At 50.5% G+C, this 25,035-nt stretch overlaps 1 protein-coding gene across 6 annotated transcripts in view; it reads right to left on the bottom strand.

Moving 5' to 3' along the window:
- LOC146333994 (protein strawberry notch homolog 2-like) overlaps positions 1-25,035 on the bottom strand; it is a 140,173-nt gene that overhangs the window by 51,608 nt on the left and 63,530 nt on the right. For 5 of the 6 annotated variants that reach the window (XR_014786424.1, XM_084825158.1, XM_084825159.1 and 2 more), the window contains exons 5-7: positions 13,704-13,865; positions 5,921-6,007; positions 2,984-3,080 (exon numbers count right to left, since the gene is read on the bottom strand). Coding sequence is in view for 5 of the 6 variants with exons in the window: in XM_084825158.1 (XP_084681284.1) it covers positions 2,984-3,080; positions 5,921-6,007; positions 13,704-13,865 (346 nt within the window). In the remaining variant the exon portion in view is untranslated. Of the gene's footprint in view, positions 1-2,983; positions 3,081-5,920; positions 6,008-11,783; positions 13,205-13,703; positions 13,866-25,035 lie in introns of those variants that run through there. The other variant, XM_084825163.1, reaches the window with a different exon arrangement.

Here is a 25,035-nt window from a genome sequence, read left to right as displayed (position 1 = left end):
TCATCCTCACCACTGTCTATACTGGCTAGGACTGACAGAAACAGGTGCACCACTAGATAGTGCAAAATGGTGCCTATTCAAAAAATGTATGCAACATCCCTATTGGTGGAAAGAAAACCAAATCAGATATTACATACAAATGAGTTCTTTCACGCTCAAGATCTGTCATAAAATCTCTTATCATACCCCTTCGAAGGAATGAGTGGTCCATGATGGGGCAGTTGCTACATCGCAGACTCCAAAGCGAAGCCCAGTCTGACTCGAGTATAGTGCATGCCTAAAGTATTAATGATCTGCGAGAACCTGGAAATGAGGCAGGCCATTTATATCCACTGCAGGACGAAACTCTGAAGCCTGCGTGTGCATTATTTAGAGGCTCTACAGCGTTTGGAGGAACAATGCGCCAACGCGGAGACCTGCACGTTACCAGCCCAGTTGTACTTTTCGGGAACTTACTTCCAAACAGACCCGTTTAGGACCGCGCCGTCTGAGGTGGGAGAGGAGGACGGGAGTTATTCCCTGGGGAAGGTTTCTGCGCCCCCTCCCCAACCCTGGCTATGGCTCAGCTGTTACCATTCCGCCCGGCTGAGTAAAAGGCAGAGCCCCGAACTGCTGAGAGGGTGGGGGGAGGGCGAGGAGGAGTCTTGGCCCCAGGGGCGCCCACCAACGAGGCGCCCCCCTCCCCGGCCCGAAGTCGGGTCCGTGGGGGGGCGGGATACGCACGGCTTATTTACGCACGCACCAGCGCACGTTGGCGGGGCTCCCTGATGCGCTGGGGGAGGGAAGCGGCTCCGCAGCCGCCCCCTCTCGCTATTGTCTCAGACCCACGCGGCCTTGAGGACCCTTGAGGACCCCAGTCGCCTGCCCGAAGAGCCCGCCGCCACAGGATTCGGCGGTTATAACCGTCTCCAAAGATGCTTCGGAGGTGGGCGGCAGGCGGGCGCCGCCGGGGCTTCCGCCCGGCTTTAGCACCGCCGGCGAGCCTCCCCATCGCGTTGGCAAGCGCCGCCTTTCCTTACCGCTCCTTCGGCGTCTCCTCCGGGCGCCCCTTCAGCGGGAGCCGAGGCCCCCCCCCACGTCCTCCGTGCCGGGAACTGAGGCGCTGGCAGGGAGGGAGCTCTCGTTCTCCTGCCCCACCGCAGACATCGTGGGACAGCCGTCCAGACGGGGGGCGAGGACGACGGCGACACCTGGCTCGCGAGCTCCTGCTCTAAAATCTCTCTCTCTACGAATGAACGGAACTCTGCTCCCGCCGGCCGGCCGGTTCCCTCCGCGTGGCTCGGAGCGGTCTCTCTTCTCCCTCCTCCTCCGCTCCTTCTTTCAGGGCCCCTCGCCGCTGCCGCCCCAGCTTTCTCCTATTATTTTTTCTTATTATTAGGCTGCCTAATAATAAGGTTATTTCCAGGTAAGTTGGGACAGGCTTCAGGAGATCGGCTGTAAGGAACGGGAGTTGCAGCTAGGATATGGGGAGCCTCTTCCTACCCTCCTCCAGCTCCCAGCACTTAGGGCTGCAAGGACTGGCACAGAGTGGAGTCAAGATGTTGAGCGGCATGGAGGATTCCATACACACACAGGCGGTAAAAGTCTGGGAGAAACTTTTCTCTCATGTGAGCTCCTCCTCTCTCAATTCTTGCCACCAGCAGCCATTCCAGCAGGCCATCCTGGGGGTGGAATGAGAGCAGGCAGTGGGGCCATTTCACCAGCCCTGCTGAAAGACCCCGTAATTTTTTTCGTCTTCCCTCCCCACCTGTTTTTCCTTCCCTGTCACATCTTTTTCAGATTGCACACCTGTGGGCATCTTGAAAGCTTTTCCGGGAGGTTATCCGGAGGTGTGGGCTGAGGTGCCATCAATATGCGGACGACACCCAGCTCTACCTCTCTTTCTCATCAAACCCCGGTGAGGCAGTGGCTGTTCTCAATCAGTGCCTGGGCACGGTAATGGACTGGATGAGGGCCAATAAACTGAAACTCAATCCAGACAAGACGGAGGTACTGTTAGTGGGTGGTTTGTCTGCCCGGCTAGGTGATATTCAACCTGTTCTGGAGGGGGTTGCACCCCCCCTAAAGGATCAGGTTCGTAGTTTGGGGGTGCTCTTGGATCCAGAACTGTCACTTGAGGCACAGGTGAACTCAGTGGCACGGAGCACTTTTTATCAGCTTAGGCTGGTATACCAACTACACCCTTATCTGGACAGAGAGAGCCCAGCTACAGTGATCCACACTCTGAGAACTTCCCGTCTGGATTACTGCAATGCGTTATACGTGGGGCTGCCTTTGAAAACGGTCCGGAAACTTCAGCTGGTCCAAAATAGGGCAGCAAGACTGTTCACAGGGATTGGCCAGCGAGCTCACATTATGCCAGTCCTTTTCCAGCTGCACCGGCTGCCGGCCCATTTCCAGGCCCAGTTCAAAGTGCTGGTATTAACATTCAAAGCCCTTAACGGCTTGAGGCCAGGCCAGCTGAAGGATCGCCTCCTCCCATATGTGCCTGCCCGGACCTTAAGATCATCCTCAGCAGCCCTCCTCCAGGAGCCCCTGCCAAAGGAAGTGAGGTGGGGGGCTACCAGGAGGAGGGCCTTTTCTGCTGTGGCACCCCGGCTCTGGAATGAGCTCCCTAGTGAGGTTCGCCTGGCGCCTACATTGTATTCCTTTCGGCGCCAGGTGAAGACCTTTTTATTTTCCCAGGCATTTTAGCATTTTAGCTTTCTAGACTTTTAGCTTTGCTGTTTTAAATCTGTATTTTAGATTTCTGCACTGCTGCTAGGTTTTATTGTGGTTGTATTGTTATATTGTGGTTTTAATGTTCTATATATTTTTAATTGTTTTACTATGTGCCGTTTGGTTTTAATGTTTGTGAACTGCCCGGAGAGCTTCAGCTATTGGGCAGTATAGAAATGAAACGAAATAAAATAAATAAATGTTTGGCAGAGGTGCAGAAACAATGCTTGAAATAAATAAACTCTTGCTTTTGCAGCCCTCTTACATTTGGATGGGACGTAATCAGCGTATGTCTCCATGTGACCCAGCTCCTCCGTTTCGTCGGCATCACCCTCCTCCTCTTCCTCTACCTGAGTTTGGGACTGAAATGAAACAGAGAAACGGACAGGTCACAGATATATCAGGTAGTGAAATGCCAAAAGGTGGTGAGTCACAGATGGAGAGAGATGGATGCCCTGCATGTACAGTCATGTGAAAAAGGAAGTACACCCTCTTTGAGTTCTATGGTTTTACATATCAGGACATAATAAAAATCATCTGGTCCTTAGCAGGTCTTAAAATTAGGTAAATACAACCTCAGATGAACAGCAGCACATGACGTATTATACCGTGTCATTATTTATTGTACAGAAATAAAGCCAAAATGGAGAAGCCATCTGTGAAAAACTAAGTACACCCTTACTGCTTCCATAGGTATGAAGAGGCCGAGTAGCAGCCAGGCGCTGCTAATCAAATGCCCTTGATTAACTGATCATCGGCAAGTGTGACCACCTCCATAAAAGCCGAAGTCTCGGGGGTTTGCTGGTCTCGAGCTTTCAGGTGTGTGCTAACACAATGCCAAACAGTAAAGACATCAGCAATTATCTCTGAGAAGCAATTGTTGCCGCCCATCAATCCGGGAAGGGTTATAAGGCCATTTCCAAACAATTTGAAGTCCATCATTCTACAGTGAGGAAGATTATTCACAAGTGGAAAACATTCAAGACAGTTGCCAATCTTCCCAGGAGTGGACGTCCCAGCAAATTCACCCCAAGGGCAGACCATGCAATGCTCAGAGAAATTGCAAAACATCCAAGAGTTACATCTCAGACTCTACAGGCCTCAGTTAGCATGTTAAATGTTGAAGTTCATGACAGCGCAATTAGAAAAAGACTGAACAAGTATGGTTTGTTTGGAAGGGTCGCCAGGAGAAAGCCTCTTCTCTCTAAAAAGAACATGGCAGCACGGCTTAGGTTTGCAAAGTTGCATCTGAACAAATCACAAGACTTCTGGAACAATGTCCTTCAGACAGACGAGACCAAAGTGGAGATGTTTGGCCATAATGCGCAGCGCCACATTTAGCAAAAACCAAACACAGCATATCAGCACAAGCATCTCATACCAACTGTCAAGCACGGTGGTGGAGGGGTGATGATTTGGGCTTGTTTTGCAGCCACAGGGCCTGGGCGCCTTGCAGTCATTGAGTGCAGTCATTGCATGACCTCCTCTGTATACCAAAGTGTTCTGGAGTCAAATGTGAGGCCATCTGTCCGACAGCTAAAGCTTGGCCGAAATTGGGCCATGCAACAGGACAATGATCCCAAGCACACCAGCAAATCCACAACAGAATGGCTGAAAAAGAGAAGAATCAAGGTGTTGCAATGGCCCAGTCAAAGTCCAGACCTCAACCTGATTGAAATGCTGTGGCGGGACCTTAAGAGAGCTGTGCATAAACAAATGCCCACAAACCTCGATGCACTGAAGCAATGTTGTAAAGAAGAGTGGGCCAAACTTCCTCCACAACGATGTGAGAAACTGATAAAGTCATACAGAAAACAATTACTTCAAGTTATTACTGCTAAAGGCGGTTCTACAAGCTACTGAATCATAAGGTGTACTTAGTTTCTCACACATAGCTTCTCCATTTTGGCTTTATTTCTGTACAATAAATAAAGACATGGTGTGATATGTCATGTGTTGTTGTTCATGTGAGGTTGTATTTACCTAATTTTAAGACCTGCTAAGGACCAGATGATTTTTATTATGTCCTGATATGTAAAACCATAGCACTCAAAGAGGGTGTACTTTCTTTTTCACATGAATGTATATTCACTATTAAGCAGCCATGTAATGTCATCAGCTGCTGGCTTTAAAAGACAACTTTGTCTTTATAAAGCATAAACTCAGCAGTAGCAGTGGTCCAGAGCTAAGCAGATTTGCTCCCATGCCAAACAAGTGTGTCCTGTTTTGAGGAATTTGAAATCATGACACTCCTTCTAATAGCAAGCTCAAGTGGCTGAGTGCCAACAGGACTGGAGCCAAAATGGGGCCACCGAGAGAAAAAAGAGGGAGGTGTCGTCATGCTTGGGGAAACCTTGAAGTTTGCAAAAGATCAAAAAAAGTCTTTAAAAGACCACCCCCCCAGCAACCCAATACAGATGTGCATGCTCAGTCCCCACGAAAAAGAAAAAATGGAACGGGGGTGGTGGTGGACTATTTATTAAACTCATCCAGCATTGAAGGATTGCTTGCACCTATGTCTGCCTGCCCACACTTTAAGATCAGCAACAGGCCTTTCTCACTTGCCTACCTTTGAGGGCAGTTAAGTGGGCAAGAACACGAGAGGGGGCCTTTTCCACAGTGGCCCCACGCCTCTGGGATGTGCTACCATTGCAGGCTTTTTGGAAGGTCCTGAAAATGTACAACTTGACTCTGGCCTCCCCTAATTACGTTTTATCAGACCATTTGGGTCTGTAGCTGCAATCGTGCAGTAGGCTTTGTCTTATGCTGGCATCTGCCGTTTTTTGGGAACGTTGGCTGTTTTTATGACCGCATCGCTTTTTTTCATATGGATGTTGATTGTTGCAAGCTGCCTTGAGGAACCTCCTGCCCTGAAAGGCTGCTAAGAAATATTCTAAATAAATACATACATAAATTTGTCTACTATGACTGGCAGAGGCTCAGAGAAGGGCTTTTTCTATCTGATTCTTTTACCTGGGGATGCGGACCCTTTCGCATGCAAAGTGAGGGCTTCACCTCTGAGCATAATTGGTTAATATTTTCTCATTCGTTGATTTTCTCAACAGAAGTAAAACATGAAACCGACAGTGACAGTGACAAACCACACACACACACACACACACACACACACGTTTCCACCAGACCAGGTGCACATCTCCATGACCCGCCAGCATCGAACTGGGAGTCAGACTTCCTTCCTTACCTGGATGCTTGAAAGGAGGGGGGTATCTGGAGCAGCAGTGACATGGTTCTCCATCCCCTGTAAGCCTTCCACGTCACAAGGCAAGAGCTGAGAAGGGAAGAAGAGATTGAAAAGGAAGTAAGAACATCAGAACAGCCATGCTAGATCAGACCAAAAGTCCATCTGGTCCATCCTTCTGTTCACACAGCGGCCAACCAGCTGCCCACAGGAAACCCACAAGCAGGACAGGAGCGCAACAGCCCTCTCCCACCCACGTTCCCCAGCAACTGGTGTAGACAGACATACTGCCTCTGATACTGGAGGTAGCACAGAGCCATTCTTACTAGGAGCCATTGATAGCCTCCTCCTCCTCCACGAATTTGTCCAGCCCCCACTGAAAGCCATCCAAAGTGGTGGCCGTCACTGCATCTTGTGGAAGTGAGTTCCACAGTTAAACTTTTTGCTGTTTGAAGGCAAACTTCCTTTTTATTTGCCCTGAATCTCGCACCATTCAGCTTCATGGGCCAACGCCGTTGGTATTCTAGTATTACGGGAGAGGGAGACAAATGTCTTCTCCGCTTCCTGCACACAATGCCTAATTTCATTCATTCATCACGTTTCTACCCCATCCAAAGATGCCCAGAGCAGCTTACGAGAATCAACCATCAGACCATTCCCTGCCCTCAGGCTCACATCCCAAAAAGACATGACACGCAAGGAAAGGGACTGGGCAGGAGGAGGAAAAACGAAAAGCGTGATGGTGATGCTTGATTCAAACCAAGAGCCAGTGAGAAGCTGCACACATACACACACACACACCCTGCCTCCCAGAAAGAACCATCACAGCAAAGGGCAGACCAAACTGGCTCCACACACCGGCCAGAGAAGAACTGCCACCCAGCCCCAACTTTCCTCTTCTTTCCCCTCCGCATCTCTGACATGGCAAGTTTAAGCAGAAAAATGTTCTACAAATCCCAGCATTCCCCAGCCAGCTACACTATGAGTTGTAGGACCTTTTTCTGTCTAAACATGCATAGGATTGCACCCTAAATCTAAAATATGTCAGTAGTTTTGGTCCAGCCCTGTTTTGCCTTCGAGCTCAACCACCACTGTAATGTGGCCCCCAAGACCTTAGAATCATAGAACCATAGAATAGTCAAGTTGGAGTGGGCCTACTGGACCATCAAGTCCAACCCCCTTCTCTGAATGCAATCCAGCTAAACAAGCCTGCAGACAAGGGCCGTCTTATCTTGTATTCCCTGGACAGCACTTAGAACATTTTGGGAGCTTTGTCAGTGAGAAGCAATAAATAAATATGCCCCACATGCTGCCAGGTCTCTTCCTCCTCCGTCATCAGATGACTGCCAACGTTCCTGGATGGGTAGGAACCGCATCTACAGGAGAGCTTGTCCACCTGGCCCGAGAGCAGGAAGAGAAGGCACCGCATAGAATCATAGAACAGTAGGGTTGGAAGGGGCCTACAAGGCCATCGAGTCTAACCCCCTGTTCAATGCAGGAATCCAGGTCAGAGCATCCAACAGATGGCTGTCCAGCCTCGTCTTGAACGCCTCCAGTGTGGGGGAGCCCACCATCTCCCTAGGTCATCGGTTCCATTGTCATATCGCTCTAACAGTCAGGAAGTTTTTCCTGATGTTCAGCCGGAATCTGGCTTCCTGCAGCTTGAGCCCATTATTCCATGTCCTGCACTCTGGGATGATCGAGGAGAGATCCTGGCCTTCCTCTCTGTGACAATCTTTCAAGTACTTGAAGAGCGCTATCATATCTCCCCTCACTCTTCTCTTCTCAAGGCTAAATATGCCCAGTTCTTTCCGTCTCTCGTCATAGGGCTTTGTTTCCAGTCCCCTGATCATCTTTGTTGCCCCCCTCTGAACCCTCTCCAGCTTGTCTGCATCCTTCTTAAAGTGCGGTGCCCAGAACTGGACACAGTACTCCAGATGAGGCCTAACCAGTGCTGAGTAGAGGGGAACTAGGACTTCCTGGGATTGGAAGCTATGCTTCTATTAATGCAGCCCAAAAGAGCATTGGCCTTTTTTGCAGCCACATCACATTGTTGGCTCATATTCAGCTTGTGATCAACAACAATTCCAAGATCCTTCTCGCTTGTCGTGTTGTTGAGCCACATATCCCCCATCTTGTAACTGTGCATTTGGTTTCTTTTTCCTAGGTGCAGAACTTGGCATTGATCCCTATTAAATGTCATGCTGTTGTTTTCTGCCCAGCGCTCGAGTCTAACCAGGTCACTTTGAATTTTGTTTCTGTCTTCCAAAGTATTAGCTATCCCGCCCAATTTTGTGTCCTCTGCAAATCTGATCAGCATTGCCTGCACCTCCTCCTCCAAGTCATTAATACAAATGTGGAAGAGCCCTGGGCCCAGGACTGAGCTCTGCGGTACCCCACTTGTTACCTCTCCCCAGTCTGAGAAGGTCCCATTGAGAAGCACTCTTGGAGTCCGACTCTGTAGCCAACTGTGGATCCACCGGATCGTTGTTTCGTCTCGCCCACTTGGAGCTAGTTTGCTCATCAGGAGATCATGGGGCACTTTGTCGAAAGCTTTGCCGAAGTTGAGGTATACTATGTCCACAGCATTCCCACAGTTCACAAGGGAGGTTACTTGATCAAAAAATGAGATCAGATTTGTCTGGCAGGATTTGTTCTGGATGAATCCATGTTGGCTTTGACTAATCACTGCATTGTTTTCAAGCTGCTCACAGATGAATTGCTTTAGAATGTGCTCCAGAATGTTTCCTAGGGATTGATGTCAGACTGACTGGTCTGTAGTTCCCAGGTTCCTCCTTTTTGAAGATAGGGACAACGTTAGCCCTCCTCCAGTCATCTGGCACTTCCCCCGTCCTCCATGATTTCTCAAAGAGAATAGACAGCGGTTCTGAGAGTTCTTCTGCCAGTTCCTTTATTACTCTAGGATGCAGTTCATCTGGCCCTGGGTATTCGAGCTCATTCGAAGTAATTAGGTGTTCCTTGGCCATATGCCTATTGATCTCAAGCTGCAATCCTGCCCCGTCAGCCTGTGGTTCGCCTTTGCCGGGTGGGTCATAGACCCTCTTCTGGGAGAAGACTGAGCCAAAGTAGGAATTGAGCACCTCTGCCTTTTCTTTGTCCTCTGTTATCATTTTGCCATCCTTATTTATTAGTTGAACAACCATTTCTTTCCTCTGTCTTTTACTATGCAACCTGTCTCCCTATTTGCTAACGGGCCAGGTTTAAGGTTTTAGTACTAGTGTACAAAGCCCTAAACAACTTGGGACCAGGAGACCTGAGAGAGCGCCTTTTTCTTTACCTGCCCTGTCACCGAGGTCCTTGGAGGGCTTGCTCCTGGTGGTTCCACACGGACCCATGGCCCGGTTGGAGTCCACCAAGAGAAGAGCCTTCAACGTGGTGGCCCCCTTCCTGTGGAATTCCCTGCCTTTGGGGGCCAGGCAGGTGCCAACGTTGCATTGCTTCCGGTGCCTCCTGAAGATGTTGCTAGGTCGAGAGGCCTTCCCTGAGCGGCCAGCCACAGTTAAGTTCAGAATCTGTCCTTCTGAAATGTTTTGTTTTCATTATGGGGTTGTATTCTTTTCTCTTGTTCACTGTCCTGAAATCTTTGATGTGGAGCAGTATATCAATACTGGAAATAAAACTTAGCCCAACCTGGTGCCCTCCAGATAGTTGAGACCACATTTCCCATCAGCCCCAGTCGGCATGGCCAGGGGTCAGGCTGATGGGAGTTGCAGTCCGACATATCCGGAAGATGGAGAAGCAGTGTTTGTCCACCACCGCTTTGTGTAATCAACACCCCTGCACGGTGCCAGCTCGAGGTTTCTGAGAGCCCTTGGTCAAGACCCCCTCCAGGGAGCCCCTCCCTCAGTGAGCTGACTTTTTCATGAGCTGCCCTTGATCCTCAGCCTCTCCCTTGTTGCTGCTGACAGGCAGAGAGCCGCAGAGCAGCGGCAGCATCTCCACCTCCTCCACTGTCCCAGCCAGAGTGACGGGCGGGTGAACAAGCAGGTTGCAAGGGGGAACAGGAGGAAGAAGAACTCCAGGAGGCTCTTGCCAGTGGGCCCCTGCTGGGGTGTGAGCCCTGGGCAGGTGCCTGACCATGCCGACCCTTGACGCCCCTCTTTCATTTGGTTACTGGTCTATTTACGTTAGGAAGTATTGTGAACGTTGCTAGAAAACCTAAGAACTGATACAATAAAAAGTATAAACAGCTGGGGAAAAAGCGACTCTGGGAGGTTTACGTCCCAAGCAACGCCTCCCCTCCCCACCACAATAAAGGTGAGAATAAAATTGATGGACTGCCAGAGCCAAGATGAATAAAGTCCTTTGCAAGGTAGATTCTGTTCGCCTTTATAGCCAGGGTCAGAGTTGCCAGGGCTGTAAAAGAGAAATCGATGCATTCCTGATGCAGAAGTGAAATATGGGAAAACCAAGAAGTCCCAAGCAGGCTGTAATTATTTCCCTTTTTTATAAAAAAAAAAACAACAAGAAGAAGAAAAAGAAGACAGCTGCTTCCGTTACTGGAAGTCTGAGTCATAATTACCAACAGGAAGTTGGAGAGAAGAGATGGGGAAGTCTTGCATGTTTCAAAGCCAACAGATTGTCAGGGTTGTATCTGAGCCCATAGAGTCCCAAGGCAGCTTTAATTCTGAGGAGGAGATACAACTCATGGGAGAGGAACTCTCTCAGACTTCAGAGGCGCAGCTGGAGGGGGAACCCCCCCCCCTTCTCACATCCCTGGGAGTGACAGTGACCCAGGAATGGAAAGGGAGGGACAATTTGAGCTTTCAGACGCGAGGCGCAGGCACAAGCGAGAGACTGCAGGAGCTGAGCTTAGGTGCTCAGCCCGATTGGCTCGACGTCAACAGCTGCGCCCTGAGACCCCACAGGAGAGGGGGAGATCTTCCCCTCCCACCCCTTAAGTTCAGAGAGTTGCCCGATGTCCTAACCCTTAGAAACCCCTAGATGGCTGTTCCTTTGTAGTTCCTCTGAGTCTCAGGCAATTAGCATCTGTATGCTTCATTAGGTTGAATGGAATTAAAGCCTTGGAAAAGAGCCCTTTTGTCTGAGTGCTGATTCTGGCTATTGGAGGATTCAGTAGGCAACAGGGGCACCCTGACACAGATTCAACTAGCAGGTAGTCTTGAATTCGGTTCTTAGCCTCATCAGCAGGACTCGATCACGTGGCTCACCACCACACAGCTCACAAGCGAGACCCCAAGACTAAAAGAATAGACCAAGGGGGCAGGCATTTACCCAACGAGCAGGATCCAGAAAAAAAAAAAGATATTTTTTGAGAAAAAAAAATAGGTGAAATTGCAAATGAAGAGCAAACGGCTTTTAAGTTTAAACAAAAAGCAAGACAGACGGTGCCTTAAGAGATGAAGAAAGACGTCAAAGAGTCCACTTATCCTGGGTTCTTAATCCAGAATTGATCTCAGTGGTTTTTTGCTGCAACAGACAAACACAACTGCCTGTCTTCAGATTGAAGGCAGTGGGGTTGAACGTCTTTCAGCTCAAGGGCTGGACTGCACTCGGAGAAGGGGGTTGGACTCGACGGTCCAATAGGCCCCTTCCAACCTGACTATTCTATGATTCTAAGGTCTTGGGGGCTGCATTACAGTGGTGGATGGGCTTGAAGGCAAAACAGGGCTGGACCAAAACTACCGACATTTTTTAGATTTAGGGTGCAATCCTATGCACGTTTAGACAGAAAAAAGGCCTACAACTCATAGCATAGCTGGCTGGGGAATGCTGGGAGTTGTAGGACTTTTTTCTGCCTAAAAATGCATACGAGTGTGCCCTGATTCCTCTTCCCCCCCTCTTCCCTTCCTCCTTGTGTGTTGTATCCTTTGACACTGCCCACCTGTGGGAGTTGTAGGACGATTTTCTACCTATACATGCACAGGGTTGCACCTTAAAGCTCTTGCTGCCAATAACTCAGTCTTAAGAGAGGCACTTCGACCTTTGAGAAGGGAGAAAAAACGGCACAAAGGCTGATCAGTGGTTGAGGGAAAGGGGACGTGGCCATCTCGGGACCCCTGGAGGCCCAGGCGGTGAGGCCCTGGAGAGATCGTTCAGGTAAACCTGCCTTTCAGTCAGGTTCCCAGCTGTCATGCCTGACCCAGACCAGGATGCCTCCTCAGATGATGATAAGACCGTGGAAGGTCCAACAACCCTGTGTGTTCTCTTGACACTGGCATCTCCAGGGTAGCTACACCAGGTCCTCCAGTACTGGTGGACCAGAAGAACCCCCTGACGAGAACCATACATCCCCCACAGAATTTGAGGAGGAGGCCGGTGCCAAAAGGTGGAGGCAAAGGCCACCCCCCAGAGGCGCACGCCTCAAGAACCACGGCAAGCGGACTCCTCCTGAGTAGGGTCCTCCTCACAAGGAGGGCTTTGTTTACACAAGCCTGTGATGAACTTCAGCTGATCCCTGCTTGGGCTCTGACACCCTGGCTAGATCAGCTCTCCTGTTGGAACCTGAGAGCTGCTGGGAACAACACCGTTCCTAGGTTTCCTCATGCTCCTGTTTCCTGGACCCTGCCTTGTATCTGGCCCTCCATGCTACTGGATGCCGGAGTCCTGCCTGACTCTGCTTTTGGACTGTTTTCCCTTGACTGATCTCCTGGATTTTGACCTTGGCTGTGCCTCGGACGCACTGCTGGAAATCACCTACTCGCCTGGTAAAACTGTCTCCTTGGGCAAGTCAGGTGAGTGAGGGGAGACATGAGAGAGGTGTACAAAATTATGCCTGGTGTGGAGAAAGTGAAGAGGGAGACATTTTTCTCCCTCTTTCCTAATACTAGAGCCCAAGGGGGTCCCTCCCATGGAGCTGATGAGTGGGGGATTCAGGACAAATTAAAGGAAGGACTTCTTCATGCAGTGCAGAGTTCAGCTATGGAATTCGCTCCCACCAGACGTAGAGATGGCCACCAATTTGGAGGGCTTTAAAAGGGGATTTGGCAAATTCCTGGAGAAGGCTATCCATAGCTACTAATCCTGATGGCTTTATGCTACCTCCAGTCTCAGAGGCAGTACACTTCTGTGCACCAGTTGCTGAGGAACATGGGTGGGAGGGTGCTGCTGTCGCACTCATGTCCTGCTTCTGGGTTTCTTGTGGGCCACTGTGGGAACAGAATGCTGAACTAGATGGACCCTTGGTCTGATCTGGCACGGCTCTTCTGATGTTGTCATGTGCCCCTGTGTGGTTTTACCACAGTCCCGTGTGGCAGTTGGCTTTTGGCACGAAATTACAGGTTTTCTGGGCATTCATTTGAAATAAAGTCCCTAGTCCACATGGTGGTAGCCAGTGCGTTTGCACAGCCGCCTGTCCCTCCCACGCTAGTTGTCCATCTTGATCCTCGTGACTGCTATTTTGGAATGACAAAGAGCCTGCGTTGATATGGTAGGTGGGAGGGTGCTGTTGCACTCATGTCCTGCTTCTGGGTTTCTCATGGGCCACTGTGGGAACAGAATGCTGGACTAGATGGGCCCTGGGTCTGATCCACCAGGGCTCTTCTTAGATTCTGATGGACCTCCTTCGGAATTGCCCCTCGGTGATCTTAATGCTGAGTCTGAACAGGACATTTCCCCAACCTGGAGCCCCCCCGATGTGTTGGACTACAATGCCCATCCTCCCCTGCCAGCGTGGCCAATGGGGATTGCAGTCTGACACATCCAGAAGGGGCCAGGTTGGGGAAGGATGCAAAAGACATTGCAACGCCAAGGCTTGGGGGAGAAGGCCAGACACACACACAGACTCACACCCCCTGACACTGACCTCTGTTTGGTTCTGCTGAGATGTGTTGATGTCCCATATTGTTGGCACATGGCTGAGGCAGTCGGCGGGCAGGAATTCCTGAGCATCGGCGATATTGGAGAGCGAGTCCGCAGGGGAGGAGAAAAGGGAGTTGCTGGAGAGGTCATTGAGGTAGCCAGAGTCCTGGATTTGGGATGGGGTTCAGGGGGTGGGGGAAGGGACGAGAAAGATGGCGCATGTCTGTGACTGGTGACATTGTTTGTCCCCGGGGCCGTTTGTACCCCCCCCCCCATAGAAGGCCACCCAAGCAAATTTACAGCAATTGGTATGGCTAGAACAGCCCAGAGGGGCTGGACTGCAACTCACTAGGGATGCTGGGAATTGCAGTCCAACATTCCCACACTGGCTGGGAGTAATGGGGTTGCCGTCCCACACTTCCAAAGGGCGCCAGGTTGGGGAAGGGTGAGCTGGACCCTTGTGACAGGTGGGCCACGAGCATGGAACAACCTAAGCAAAGTGCTCAATTTTTCTCCATTCACTTCCACAGGATGGGGTGGGGGGGGGGTAGGGAAATAAATGGGTAGGCTTGGAGTGGGGAGGGGCTAAACTCAAGGACCCCTGCTCCTGGTCCTGTTTTCTCTCTCTCTCTCTGTCTCTCATACAGCATGGATTGAAACCCATTTGAAAAACATCCGACAGAACTTAATGGGATGAAACCCATTCAAAAAACATCCCATAGAACTTAATGGGATGGAACCCATTCGAAAAGCATCCCATAGAATTTAACGGGAGAGATTGGGAACAGCAGCTGCCCCACACCCCAGGTTCCATTCTGCGGCAGTGGACTGGAGCACGTCGGAGCCCTGGAAACTGGTCTACAGACTAAAAGATATATTTTGAGAGCCCCCGAACAGCAACAGGTTCAGCACTGATTCCACCGAAAGCACCACTGGAATGCAAAATGGGCCGCTTTGGACACAATGGCAAGCCAGGATTCTCCAGGACATGGTGTCACACGCTGCTGGATGGTTCTTGCTACCAGCAGAATGGCTGAAGGAGCCAGGGGGACTCCAGCTGTGGTTCACTTAGCACTTTACCTCTGAACTGGGCGGGAGGGCTCGCCCCTCCCCTGACACACCAAATCCTTCGGCCAACAACAAAACCTGGAGAGAATTGTGCACAGGCGAGTGCGCAGCAAAGGACAAAGTGTTCCATCTGCTGCACAAGGGACCGAGCTCCCAGTCACTCTGGAATTCTTTTTTTTCCAGGCTAGTAACTTTAATGGGTACAGGCCGCAGTGGCTTAGTGGTTAAGACGCTGAACTGCAGACTGGAAGGTCGGCAGGACAGCAGTTCGAGACCCGAGTGCCGCATGACGGAGTGAGCCCCCGTCTTCAGTCCCAGCTCCTGCCAACCTCGCAGTTCGAAAGCAAGAAACTGCGGGTAGATAAAGAGGCACCGCTTCGGCGGGAAAGGCGACAGCGTTCCGTGCACCTCGGTGTTCAGTCATGCCGGCCGCATGGCCACGGAAGCGTCTTCGGGCAGCGCTGGCTCTTCGGCTTAGACATGGAGATGAGCACCACACCCTAGGGTCGGACACGAATGGCTGGGGACTCCGTAACCTTTACCTTTTAACTTTAATGGGCTTATTTACAAGGCTGTTTAAGAACGTTTAAGGGCTGCCTTCGATAGCCTCAGGGTATCTTTTACTCCAACCAGATGCTTTCGATGACAACTCCCAGCGTTCCCAAACATTGGCCATATGGACTGGGGCTGATGGGAGCTGAAGTCCCGACAAACTGGAGCACACCAAGTTGGAGAAAGGTGTTCTGCAGCAGGGAGGTATTATAGATGGGTCAGGAACAGAGGCAAATTATCACAGGGTGTGTGTAGCAGTCATCTGCCTTCCTGACCAAGGCGATCCTGAGCTCGAAAAGTGAGAAAAAAGTGAAAAGTTGATCAAATGAATCATTTAACTCTCTTGATCCGCCCCTTTTTTGGTGGGGGAGAATACGGAGCATAATGAACTAGAAAGTGCAGAGGCGGCAGGGTGGTGGTGTTGGTTGGCAGGAAGCAAAGAGACACTTTTCATCTCTACCTATCAGTACCATAAAATTTGAGGAAGTAAACAAGAATAAAGACAGCTGGGAGTTCAATGATTATGCTGTGGACATAATATATCTCGACTTCAGCAAAGCTTTCGACAAAGTGCCCCATGATATCCTGAGGAGCAATCTAGCTCAAAGTGGGCTAGAGGAAACAACAATCCGGTGGATCCACAGTTGGCTACAGGATCGGACTCAAAGAGTGCTTCTCAATGGGACCTTCTCAAACTGGGGAGAGGGAACGAACGGGGTACCGCAGGGCTCAGTCCTGGGCCCAGTGCTCTTCAACATTTGTATTAATGACTTGGAGGAGGAGATGCAGGGAATGCTGATCAAATTTGCAGAAGTCACAAAATTGGGCGGGATAGCTAATACCCAGGAAGACAGAAACAGAATTCAAAGTGATCTTGACAGACTGGAGCCCTGGACAGAAAACAACAGCATGACATTTAATAGGGATCAATGCCAAGTTCTGCACCTAGGAAAAAGAAACCAAATGCACAGTTACAAGATGGGGGATACGTGGCTCAACCACACTACAAGCGAGAAGGATCTTGAAATTGTTGTCTATCACAAGCTGAATATGAGCTCACAATGTGATGTGGCTGCAAAAAAGGCAAATGCTCTTTTGGGCTGCATTAATAGAAGCATAGCTTCCAAATCCCGGGAAGTCCTAGTTCCCCTCTACTCAGCACTGGTTAGGCCTCATCTGGAGTACCGTGTCCAGTTCTGGGCACCACACTTTCAGAAGGATGCAGACAAGCTGGAGAGGGTTCAGAGGAGGGCAACAAAGATGGTCAGGGGACTGGAAGCAAAGCCCTACAAGGAGAGACTGAAAGAACTGGGAATGTTTAGCCTTGAGAAGAGAAGAGTGAGGGGAGATAGGATAGCGCTCTTCAAGTACTTGAAAAGTTGCCACAGAGAGGAAGGCCAGGATCTCTTGTCAATCATCCTCGGTTGCAGGACACGAAATAATGGGCTCAAGCTACAGGAAGCCAGATTCCAGATGAACATCAGGGAAAACCTCCTGACTGTTAGAGCAATACGACACTGGAACCGATGACCTAGGGAGGCGGTGGGCTCTCCCACACTGGAGGCTTTCAAGACGAGGCTGGACAGCCCTCTGTCGGGGATGCTCTGACTTGGATTCCTGCATTGAGCAGGGGGTTGGACTCGATGGCCTTGTAGGCCCTACTATTCTATGATTCTATGATGAAACGCTGATCTAATCAAGAAGGAAGGAGAGAGGCAGGCCACAAGGAAACGCTGTAGCTAACCCCCAAGGGCAGAGCTCCCTTCAAGGGATATAGTAGGCTACCTCGTTGCTCTCCTTGTTGTCCGGGGAACAGGGGAACTCCACTCCTCAGAAGCTACCGAGCCCCCCTTTCATCCCATAAAGCAGGGGTGGGCAGAAGGCAGATCTGGAAGACTGGTGGGGGATTCTGTCTCCAAATTATTTAAGTATGGCAACAGCAACAAAGACACGCACACCAGATTGGGCTGCTGAAATGAAGCCCGGGGGGGGGGGGGTGTCGGAGGGAGAAAAAGACCAGTTGATTTTTGCTTTTACACAAAAGGCTGGCAGGCTCTCTTCTGGGGCTGAAAATTTAATTTGCAGAAAGACCAGAAGCCTGGTCCTTCATTCTAAGTGTACGTACACACATGCATGCACAACCACGTGCGTGCACACACACACGGTATTTTCGACGTGGTGGGAAAACACGAAGCTGATCCCACACGCCTCAAGCCTGTTGTTGTTGTTGTTCAGTCGTTCAGTCGTGTCCGACTCTTCGTGACCCCATGGACCATAGCACGCCAGGCCTTCCTGTCCTGCGCTCTCTCCCGGAGCGTGCTCAAGTTCATATTCATTGCATCCGTGATGCTATCTAGCCATCTCATCCTCTGCCGTCCCCTTCTCCTTTGGCCTTCAGTCTTTCCCAGCATCAGGGTCTTTTCCAGGGAGTTTTCTCTTCGCATTAGGTGGCCAAAATACTGGAGCTTCAGCTTCATTATCTGTCCTTCCAAAGAGCAGTCAGGGTTGATTTCCTTTAGGATGGACTGATTTGACCTCCTTGCAGTCCAGGGGACTCGTAAGAGTCTTCTCCAGCACCACAGTTCGAAAGCATCAATTCTTCGGCGCTCAGCCTTCCTTAGAGTCCAGCTCTCACAGCCATACATTACTACTGGGAAAACCATAGCTTTGATTAGACGGACCTTTGTCGGCAAGGTGATGTCTCTGCTTCTTACTATGCTGTCTAGGTTGGCCATAGCTTTCCTCCCAAGGAGCAAGCGTCTTTTAATTTCATGGCTACAGTCACCGTCTGCGGTGATCTTGGAGCCCAAGAAAGTAAAATCTGTCACTGCTTCCATTTCTTCCCCTTCTATATGCCAGGAAGTGATAGGGCCAGATGCCATGATCTTCGTTTTTTTAATGTTGAGTTTCAAACCAGCTTTTACACTCTCCTCTTTCACCCTCAACAAGAGGCTCTTGAGATCCTCTTCGCTTTCTGCCATTAGGGTGGTATCGTCTGCATATCGGAGGTTGTTGATAATTCTCCCGGCAATCTTAATTCCGACCTCTGATTCATCCAACCCGGCATTTCTCATGATGTACTCTGCATATAAGTTAAATAAGCAGGGTGACAATATGCAGCCTTGTCGTACTCCTTTCCCAATTTTGAACCAATCGGTTGTTCCATGCCCGGTTCTTACTGTTGCTTCTTGACCCTCGTACAGGTTTCTCAGGAGACAGGTAAGGTGGTCTGGTACTCCCATCACTTTAAGAATTTGCCACAGTTTGTTGTGATCCACACAATCAAAGGCTTTAGCGTAGTCAATGAAGCAGAAATAGACGCTTTTCTGGAATTCCCTTGCTTTCTCCATGATCCAGCGAAAGTTGGCGATTTGATCTCTAGTTCCTCTGCCTCTTCGAAACCCAGCTTGTACTTCCGGTAGTTCTCGGTTCGCATACTGCTGAAGCCTAGCTTGTAGGATTTTGAGCATCACCTTGCTGGCATGTGAAATGAGCGCAATTGTGCGGTAGTTTGAACACTCTTTGGCGTTGCCCTTCTTTGGAATTGGAATGTAAACTGACCTTTTCCAGTCTTGTGGCCACTGTTGAGTGTTCCAAATTTGTTGGCATATTGAATGCAGCACTTTAACAGCATCATCTTTTAGGATTTTAAATAGCTCGGCTGGAATACTGTCATCTCCGCTAGCTTTGTTGTTACTAATGCTTCCTAAGGCCCACTTGACTTCACTCTCTAGGATGTCCGGCTCAAGTTCAGTGACCGCACTATCATGGCTATCAGGGACATTCAAATCTTTCCTGTATAGTTCTTCTGTGTATTCTTGCCACCTCTTCTTAATCTCATCTGCTTCTGTTAGGTCCCTGCCTTCTTTGTCCTTTATCATGCCCGTCTTTCACAAAACGTTCTCTTGAGATCTCCAATTTTCTTGAAGAGATCTCTAGTCTTTCCCATTCTGTTGTTTTCCTCGATTTCTTTGCATTGTTCATTGAAGAAGGCCTTCTTGTCTCTCCTTGCTATACTCTGGAACTCTGCATTCAGTTGGGTATATCTTCCCCTTTCTCCCTTGCTTTTCGCTTCCCTTCTTTCGTGAGCTACTTGTAAAACCTCCTCAGACAGCCACTTGGCTTTCTTGCATTTCTTTTTCTTTGGGATGGATTTCGTTGCTGCCTCCTGAACAATGTTACGGATCTCCGTCCATAGTTCCTCAGGCACTCTGTCTATCAGGTCTAATCCCTGAAATCTATTCCTCACCTCCACTGTATATTCATCAGGGATATGATTTAGGTCATACCTGAATGGTTTAGTGGTTTTCCCGACGTTCTTCAATTTAAGCCGAAATTTTGCAAGAAGCAGCTCATGATCTGAGCCACAGTCAGCTCCAGGTCTTGTTTTGACTGACTGTATGGAGCTTCTCCATCTTTGGCTGCAAAGGACATAATCAATCTGATTTCGATATTGACCATCTGGTGACGTCCATGTGTAGAGTCGCCTCTTGTGCTGTTGGAAAAGAGTGTTTGCTATGATCAGCGTGTTCTCTTGGCAAAACTCTATTAGCTTTTGTCCTGCTTCATTTTGTACACCAAGGCCATGCCTGCCTGTTATCCCGGTGATTTCTTGACTTCCTACTTTAGCATTCCAATCTCCTATGATGAAGAGGACATCTTTTTTTGGTGTTAGTTCTAGAAGGTGTTGTAGGTCTTCATAGAACCGATCAACCTCAGCTTCTTCGGCCTCAGTGGTTGGGGCATAGACTTGAATTACTGAAAATTTAATTTGCAGAAAGACCAGAAGCCTGGTCATTCATTCTAAGTGTACGTACACACATGCATGCACAACCACGTGCGTGCACACACACACGGTATTTTCGACGTGGTGGGAAAACACGAAGCTGATCCCACACGCCTCAAGCCTGCCCACCACCAAATGCAAGGAACGTAAGGAGCAGACTGGTCGGGCTATCTATCCATCCAAGCCCAGGACTGGTGGCTCTGACTGGCAGCGGACGTCCACAGGTCTTTGGCAGAAGAGGGCTCCCCCATCCCCTTAACTGAAGCCGCCGGGGATTTCAAACATGGAACCTTCTGCACTCAGCACAGGTGGCTCTGGGGTTCCCTAAGAAGGGGAAGCTCTCGGCGGGCGATTTTTCCAGGGAGGATGCCATCGCTGTGGCCGTCAAGGGTTGAAATGGGAAGCTGCACCTCCTCCCCACCCCAACCAGCTCCTACAACGACAGGGTCTGGGGGCTGCGGTGTTTTTTTTTTAATCCCAGAGTTGTAGTCCCAGTGAAATCAAGAGCTGCAAGGAGCAACTGACCAGTGAGGGCTTTGCATTTCTGCAAGTGCTGTAGGAACGGGCCAGGCGCTCGACGCCGTGTTCTCAAAACCCCTTGCGACGGAAACGCAGGCAGGCATTCTCATCCCAACCCTGGAGGGTGACAGTGGGTGGGGCATTTGACGGTAGAGTCCCATTAGCACGTCTGTGATGGAGGCCAGCTGTGCTATGCCATGCCAGCAATCCCCCATCTGGCACCATCGCAGGCCAATGCCCAGGAAAAGGAAGAAGTTGGGGGGGGGGGGGAACCAGGGGACTTTGCCCAGGCAGAGAGAAAACAGGGAGAAAAAGATATCATGCGATAAAAACCCCAGGGAGGAATGGCATGGCCATTACCAGACACACCCAGAATCCCCAGGTATTCCTCTCCTGCTGGCCTCCTCCAGGAAATCAGCTCCAAGCCTCCTGCTCTTGAGTAGCCTCCCCTGAAGCCACTGTAAATGGAAATATTGTGGGAATGACGCTGCAAGGCGGATGGAATCAACATAGGAAGCTGCGTTACATATCAGGTCAACCCATTTGTTCATCTGGCTCTGGATTGTCTCCTCTGACTGGCAGCTTCCTCCGTCCAAGGTCTCGGGCAGAGAAGGGTCTTTTCCCATCACCTGCTCCCTATTCCTTCTAACTGGAGATGCCAGGCACCTTCTGCATGCAAAGTATGGCTTTGCCACTGAGCTACAGCCCCTCCCCCAAAGACGAAGCAAGATTCCAGTCCTCATGGTCTTGAAGGAAGGGATATTTTTATCCAGGAAGCTCTCCGGGGTGCCAAGCAGAAAGGGGTCTACCTGATCCTTTCTTCTTCTTTTTAAGCTGGAGATGCTGGTGGGGATTGAGCTGGGGACCAAAGCAGGCACTCTACCACTGAGCTACAACTTTTCCATACCGCCCAAGCATACAGAGGAAATCCCTTATACCAGGTCCGACTATTTATGTCCATCTAGCCCAGTATTGTCTCAAGCAGGGGCTGTCTCCTATCACCTGCCACCTAAGAGATTTTAGACTGGGGTGTAGAACCTCAGGTCCAGGGGGCCCCAATCTGGCCCCACGGGATTCCTCAGAGAGCCACGCCCCCTTCCTTTGGCCCTGCCCCCTTTCACCCACCACCAATAGTTTGGTGTCCCCCCGCTCCATTCTGAACGGGTGGAATGCCTCTCCAAGGCTTAGGTACTGGCCATAAGAGCATTAACCCCAAATAGGCTGGCATTTTTGGCCCCACCCCTTCTGCCCCACCCACCACTGGAATGCAGCCCCTGAGAGCTTCTCTGAAACAGAATTTGGTCCTCCAGCAGAAAGAGGTTCTGCACTCCTGCTTTTGACCAGAGAGGCCAGGGATCAAATCAGGGACTTTGCCCATGCAAAGCGGGCACTCTTTCCACTGGAACATAGGAAGCTGAGTCAGACCATTGGCCCATCTAGCCCAGTATTGTTGACACTGACCGGCAGCAGCTCTCCAGGGTTTCAGGTGCGATTCTTTCCTCGCCCTGCCTGGAGAAGCCGGGGATCGAACCTGGGACCTTCTGCGGGCCAAGCATGTGTTCTATCACACTGAGCCACGGCCCCTGCGCAGGGGTGGCTCGGATGACGAGAGGCTTGTATCGAGCTTTGCCGAGGAAAGTCCACGTCCACTTTCGCTGTCAGGCACAGGATTAACCCGTGACACTCACTGCCATGGGATGTGGCAGCAGCCACTGGCTTAAAGCAGGGTGGGCAGAAAGGAGACCTCCAGATGCTTTGGGCTTCCATTCCCAGCGTCCCTTACCCTTGGCCATGCTAGCAGGGGTGGATGGGAGTCAAAGTCCCAAACATCTGGAGAGCTACCTTCTGCCCACCCCAACTCAGACCGCTTCAGGAAGGGAGTAGAGGCCATTTGACAGAGGAGGAGGAGGAGGAGGAGGAAGACAGGAAGCTTTATCAAAGCTCCGTTTTGCCACGATAGCTGAATGGAGCCGTCCTCTACAGAGGGAGACCGGCTGCTAAGGAGCAGGGGGAACAAGGCGGAAGGACTATCGCGCTCATGCCCTGCTTGCTGGCTTCTTTGGCTGGCCTGCGCTGGAGACAAGAAACTGGGCTAGCGAGACCTTGGCTCTGACCCAGCAGGGCTCGTCTTATGAAGGTCTACTGATCAATCCTCCCTGCAAAGGGGCAATCTGCCTCAGGTTACTAGACGCAGGGGACAAGGGATGCAGAAGAGGCCTCAGGGCTAATCTGCACCTACTCCAGGACTTAATTGCCAGTGAACCCCCACCCACCCCCGGCCTCAGGTAAGGACGTAAGAGGTCTGCTGGAGCAGAACTGAGGGGCCATTTCAGTCATCTCCTTTCGCCCTGGCTAACCCCAGGTCTCCATTGTGTCTCTTTCTAGGTTGCAAGGCCTTGGGGCAGGGCCCTATCACTTCATTCTTGGTAAAGCTCAATCCGCACTATTGTAAATCCGATACCAGACTAATGGCTAACAGCAACTTCTATGCGAAAGAGGGAGGAATCAGCAAAGGGCCTGGGGGGGGGCGGGGGGGGAGACCCACACCAAAGTTTACAGAAGTACAAAAGAACCCTAAAAGGTGAGGGGGGGTGAATCCCCAAAACAACCTAATGAGGACTGTGCTGAGTCTTGCAGGCGGGTGAGGGGGTTGACACAGAAACTGGGGCGTGTGAAGGGAGAATGAAATGGAGTATCTTGTAGAGGGTATGGCTGGCTGGCACCCTGAACAGGAACACTCCACGCTGAGACATTTTGCTGTAGTTCCACACTTCTTAATAATAATGATGATGCTAATTATAACCCAGCATACTGCTTCCGCCCCTTCATGGATCATTGCCTTGTTGTGGCGAAGGGGCTTGTGTAACTCAGTGAAGCCATAAGCTATGCCGTGCAGGGCCACCCAAGACGGACAGGTCATGGCGGAGAGTTCTGACAAAATGTGGTCCACTGGAGAAGGAAATGGCAACCCGCTCCAGGATTCTTGCCAAGAAAACCCCATGGAACGTATCACAAGGCTAAAAGAGATGACGCCGGAAGATGAGGATGATACCATGGTGGATGATATGAGGAGGGCTCTGGATAGGGGTGAATGCTCCTTCCTTGTTCTCCTCGACCTCTCAGCGGCTTTTGATACCGTTGACCACGGTATCCTCCTGGACCGCCTGGAGGGGTTGGGCATTGGAGACACTGTATTGCGGTGGTTCCGGTCCTTCCTCTCCAGCAGGTACCAGAGGGTAGCACTGGGAGAGGAGGTTTTGGACCCGTGGCTGCTCACATGTGGGGTGCCACAGGGTTCCATCCTCTCCCCGATGCTATTTAACATCTATGTGAAGCCACTGGGGGCTATCATCAGGAGGTTTGGGGTGCAGTGTCATCAATATGCGGATGACACGCAGCTCTACCTCTCATTCAAATCTTCACCAAGGTTGGCCGTAGAATCCCTGTCCAAATGTCTGGAGACGGTGAGTGGCTGGATGGGGAGGAATAAGCTGAAGCTCAACCCTGACAAGACCGAGGTACTTTTGGTGGGAGACAAGAGGAGGCTGGGGGATGTTGACCTGGTGTTGAATGGGGTACGGCTACCCTTGAAAGACCAGGTCCGCAGCCTGGGGGTCATTTCGGACTCCCAGCTGTCCATGGAGGCTCAGGTGTCAGCTGTGAGCCGGACAGCGCTGTATCAACTCCATCTGATACGGCGGCTGCGCCCCTTCCTTCCCGACCATCTGCTCCCATCAGTAGTACATGCCCTGGTCTCTCGTTTAGACTACTGTAATGCGCTCTACGTGGGGTTACCCTTGAAGATGGTTCGGAAGCTGCAGCTGGTACAGAACGCGGCGGCTCGCCTGATTAAAGGCAGCCGCCGGCGAGATCACATCACTCCAGTGCTGAAGGAGTTGCACTGGTTACCAGTTGTTTTCCGGGCCAAATTCAAGGTGTTGGTTTTGACCTTTAAAACCCTTTATGGTTCCGGCCCAGCCTATCTTAAGGAGCGCCTCCAGCAACACCAGACAGGCCGCTTAACAAGATCAGCCTCAGATGGCCTTCTCTCTGTCCCATCAGCCAGGACAGCTAGACTGGTGGGGACGAGGGAGAGGGCCTTCTCTGTGGTGGCCCCCACTCTGTGGAACTCCCTCCCTAGGGAACTCCGTCATGCCCCCTCTTTAATGAGCTTCTGTCGTGCATTAAAAACGTGGTTGTTCAGGCAGGCATTTGGGGTGGGTTAGGGTATTTAAAAAAAAAAAAATATATGGTAGCATTTTATTGTTTTAAATTGTTTTATGGTGGGTTGTACATCGCCCAGAGTGGCTGGGTGACCAGTCAGATGGGCGATTAATAACTTTAATAAATAAATAAATAAATGAGCCCCTCAGGTCGGAAGGTGTCCAATATACTACTGGGGAAGAGCAGA

This window comes from Heloderma suspectum, chromosome W, assembly GCF_057233095.1.
Source record: "Heloderma suspectum isolate Gila_16-S chromosome W, 16-S_ref, whole genome shotgun sequence".
Taxonomy (NCBI): Eukaryota; Metazoa; Chordata; class Lepidosauria; order Squamata; family Helodermatidae; genus Heloderma; species Heloderma suspectum.
The sequence above is the reverse complement of the archived record's forward strand: the minus strand, read 5'-3'. Positions and strand labels throughout refer to the sequence as shown.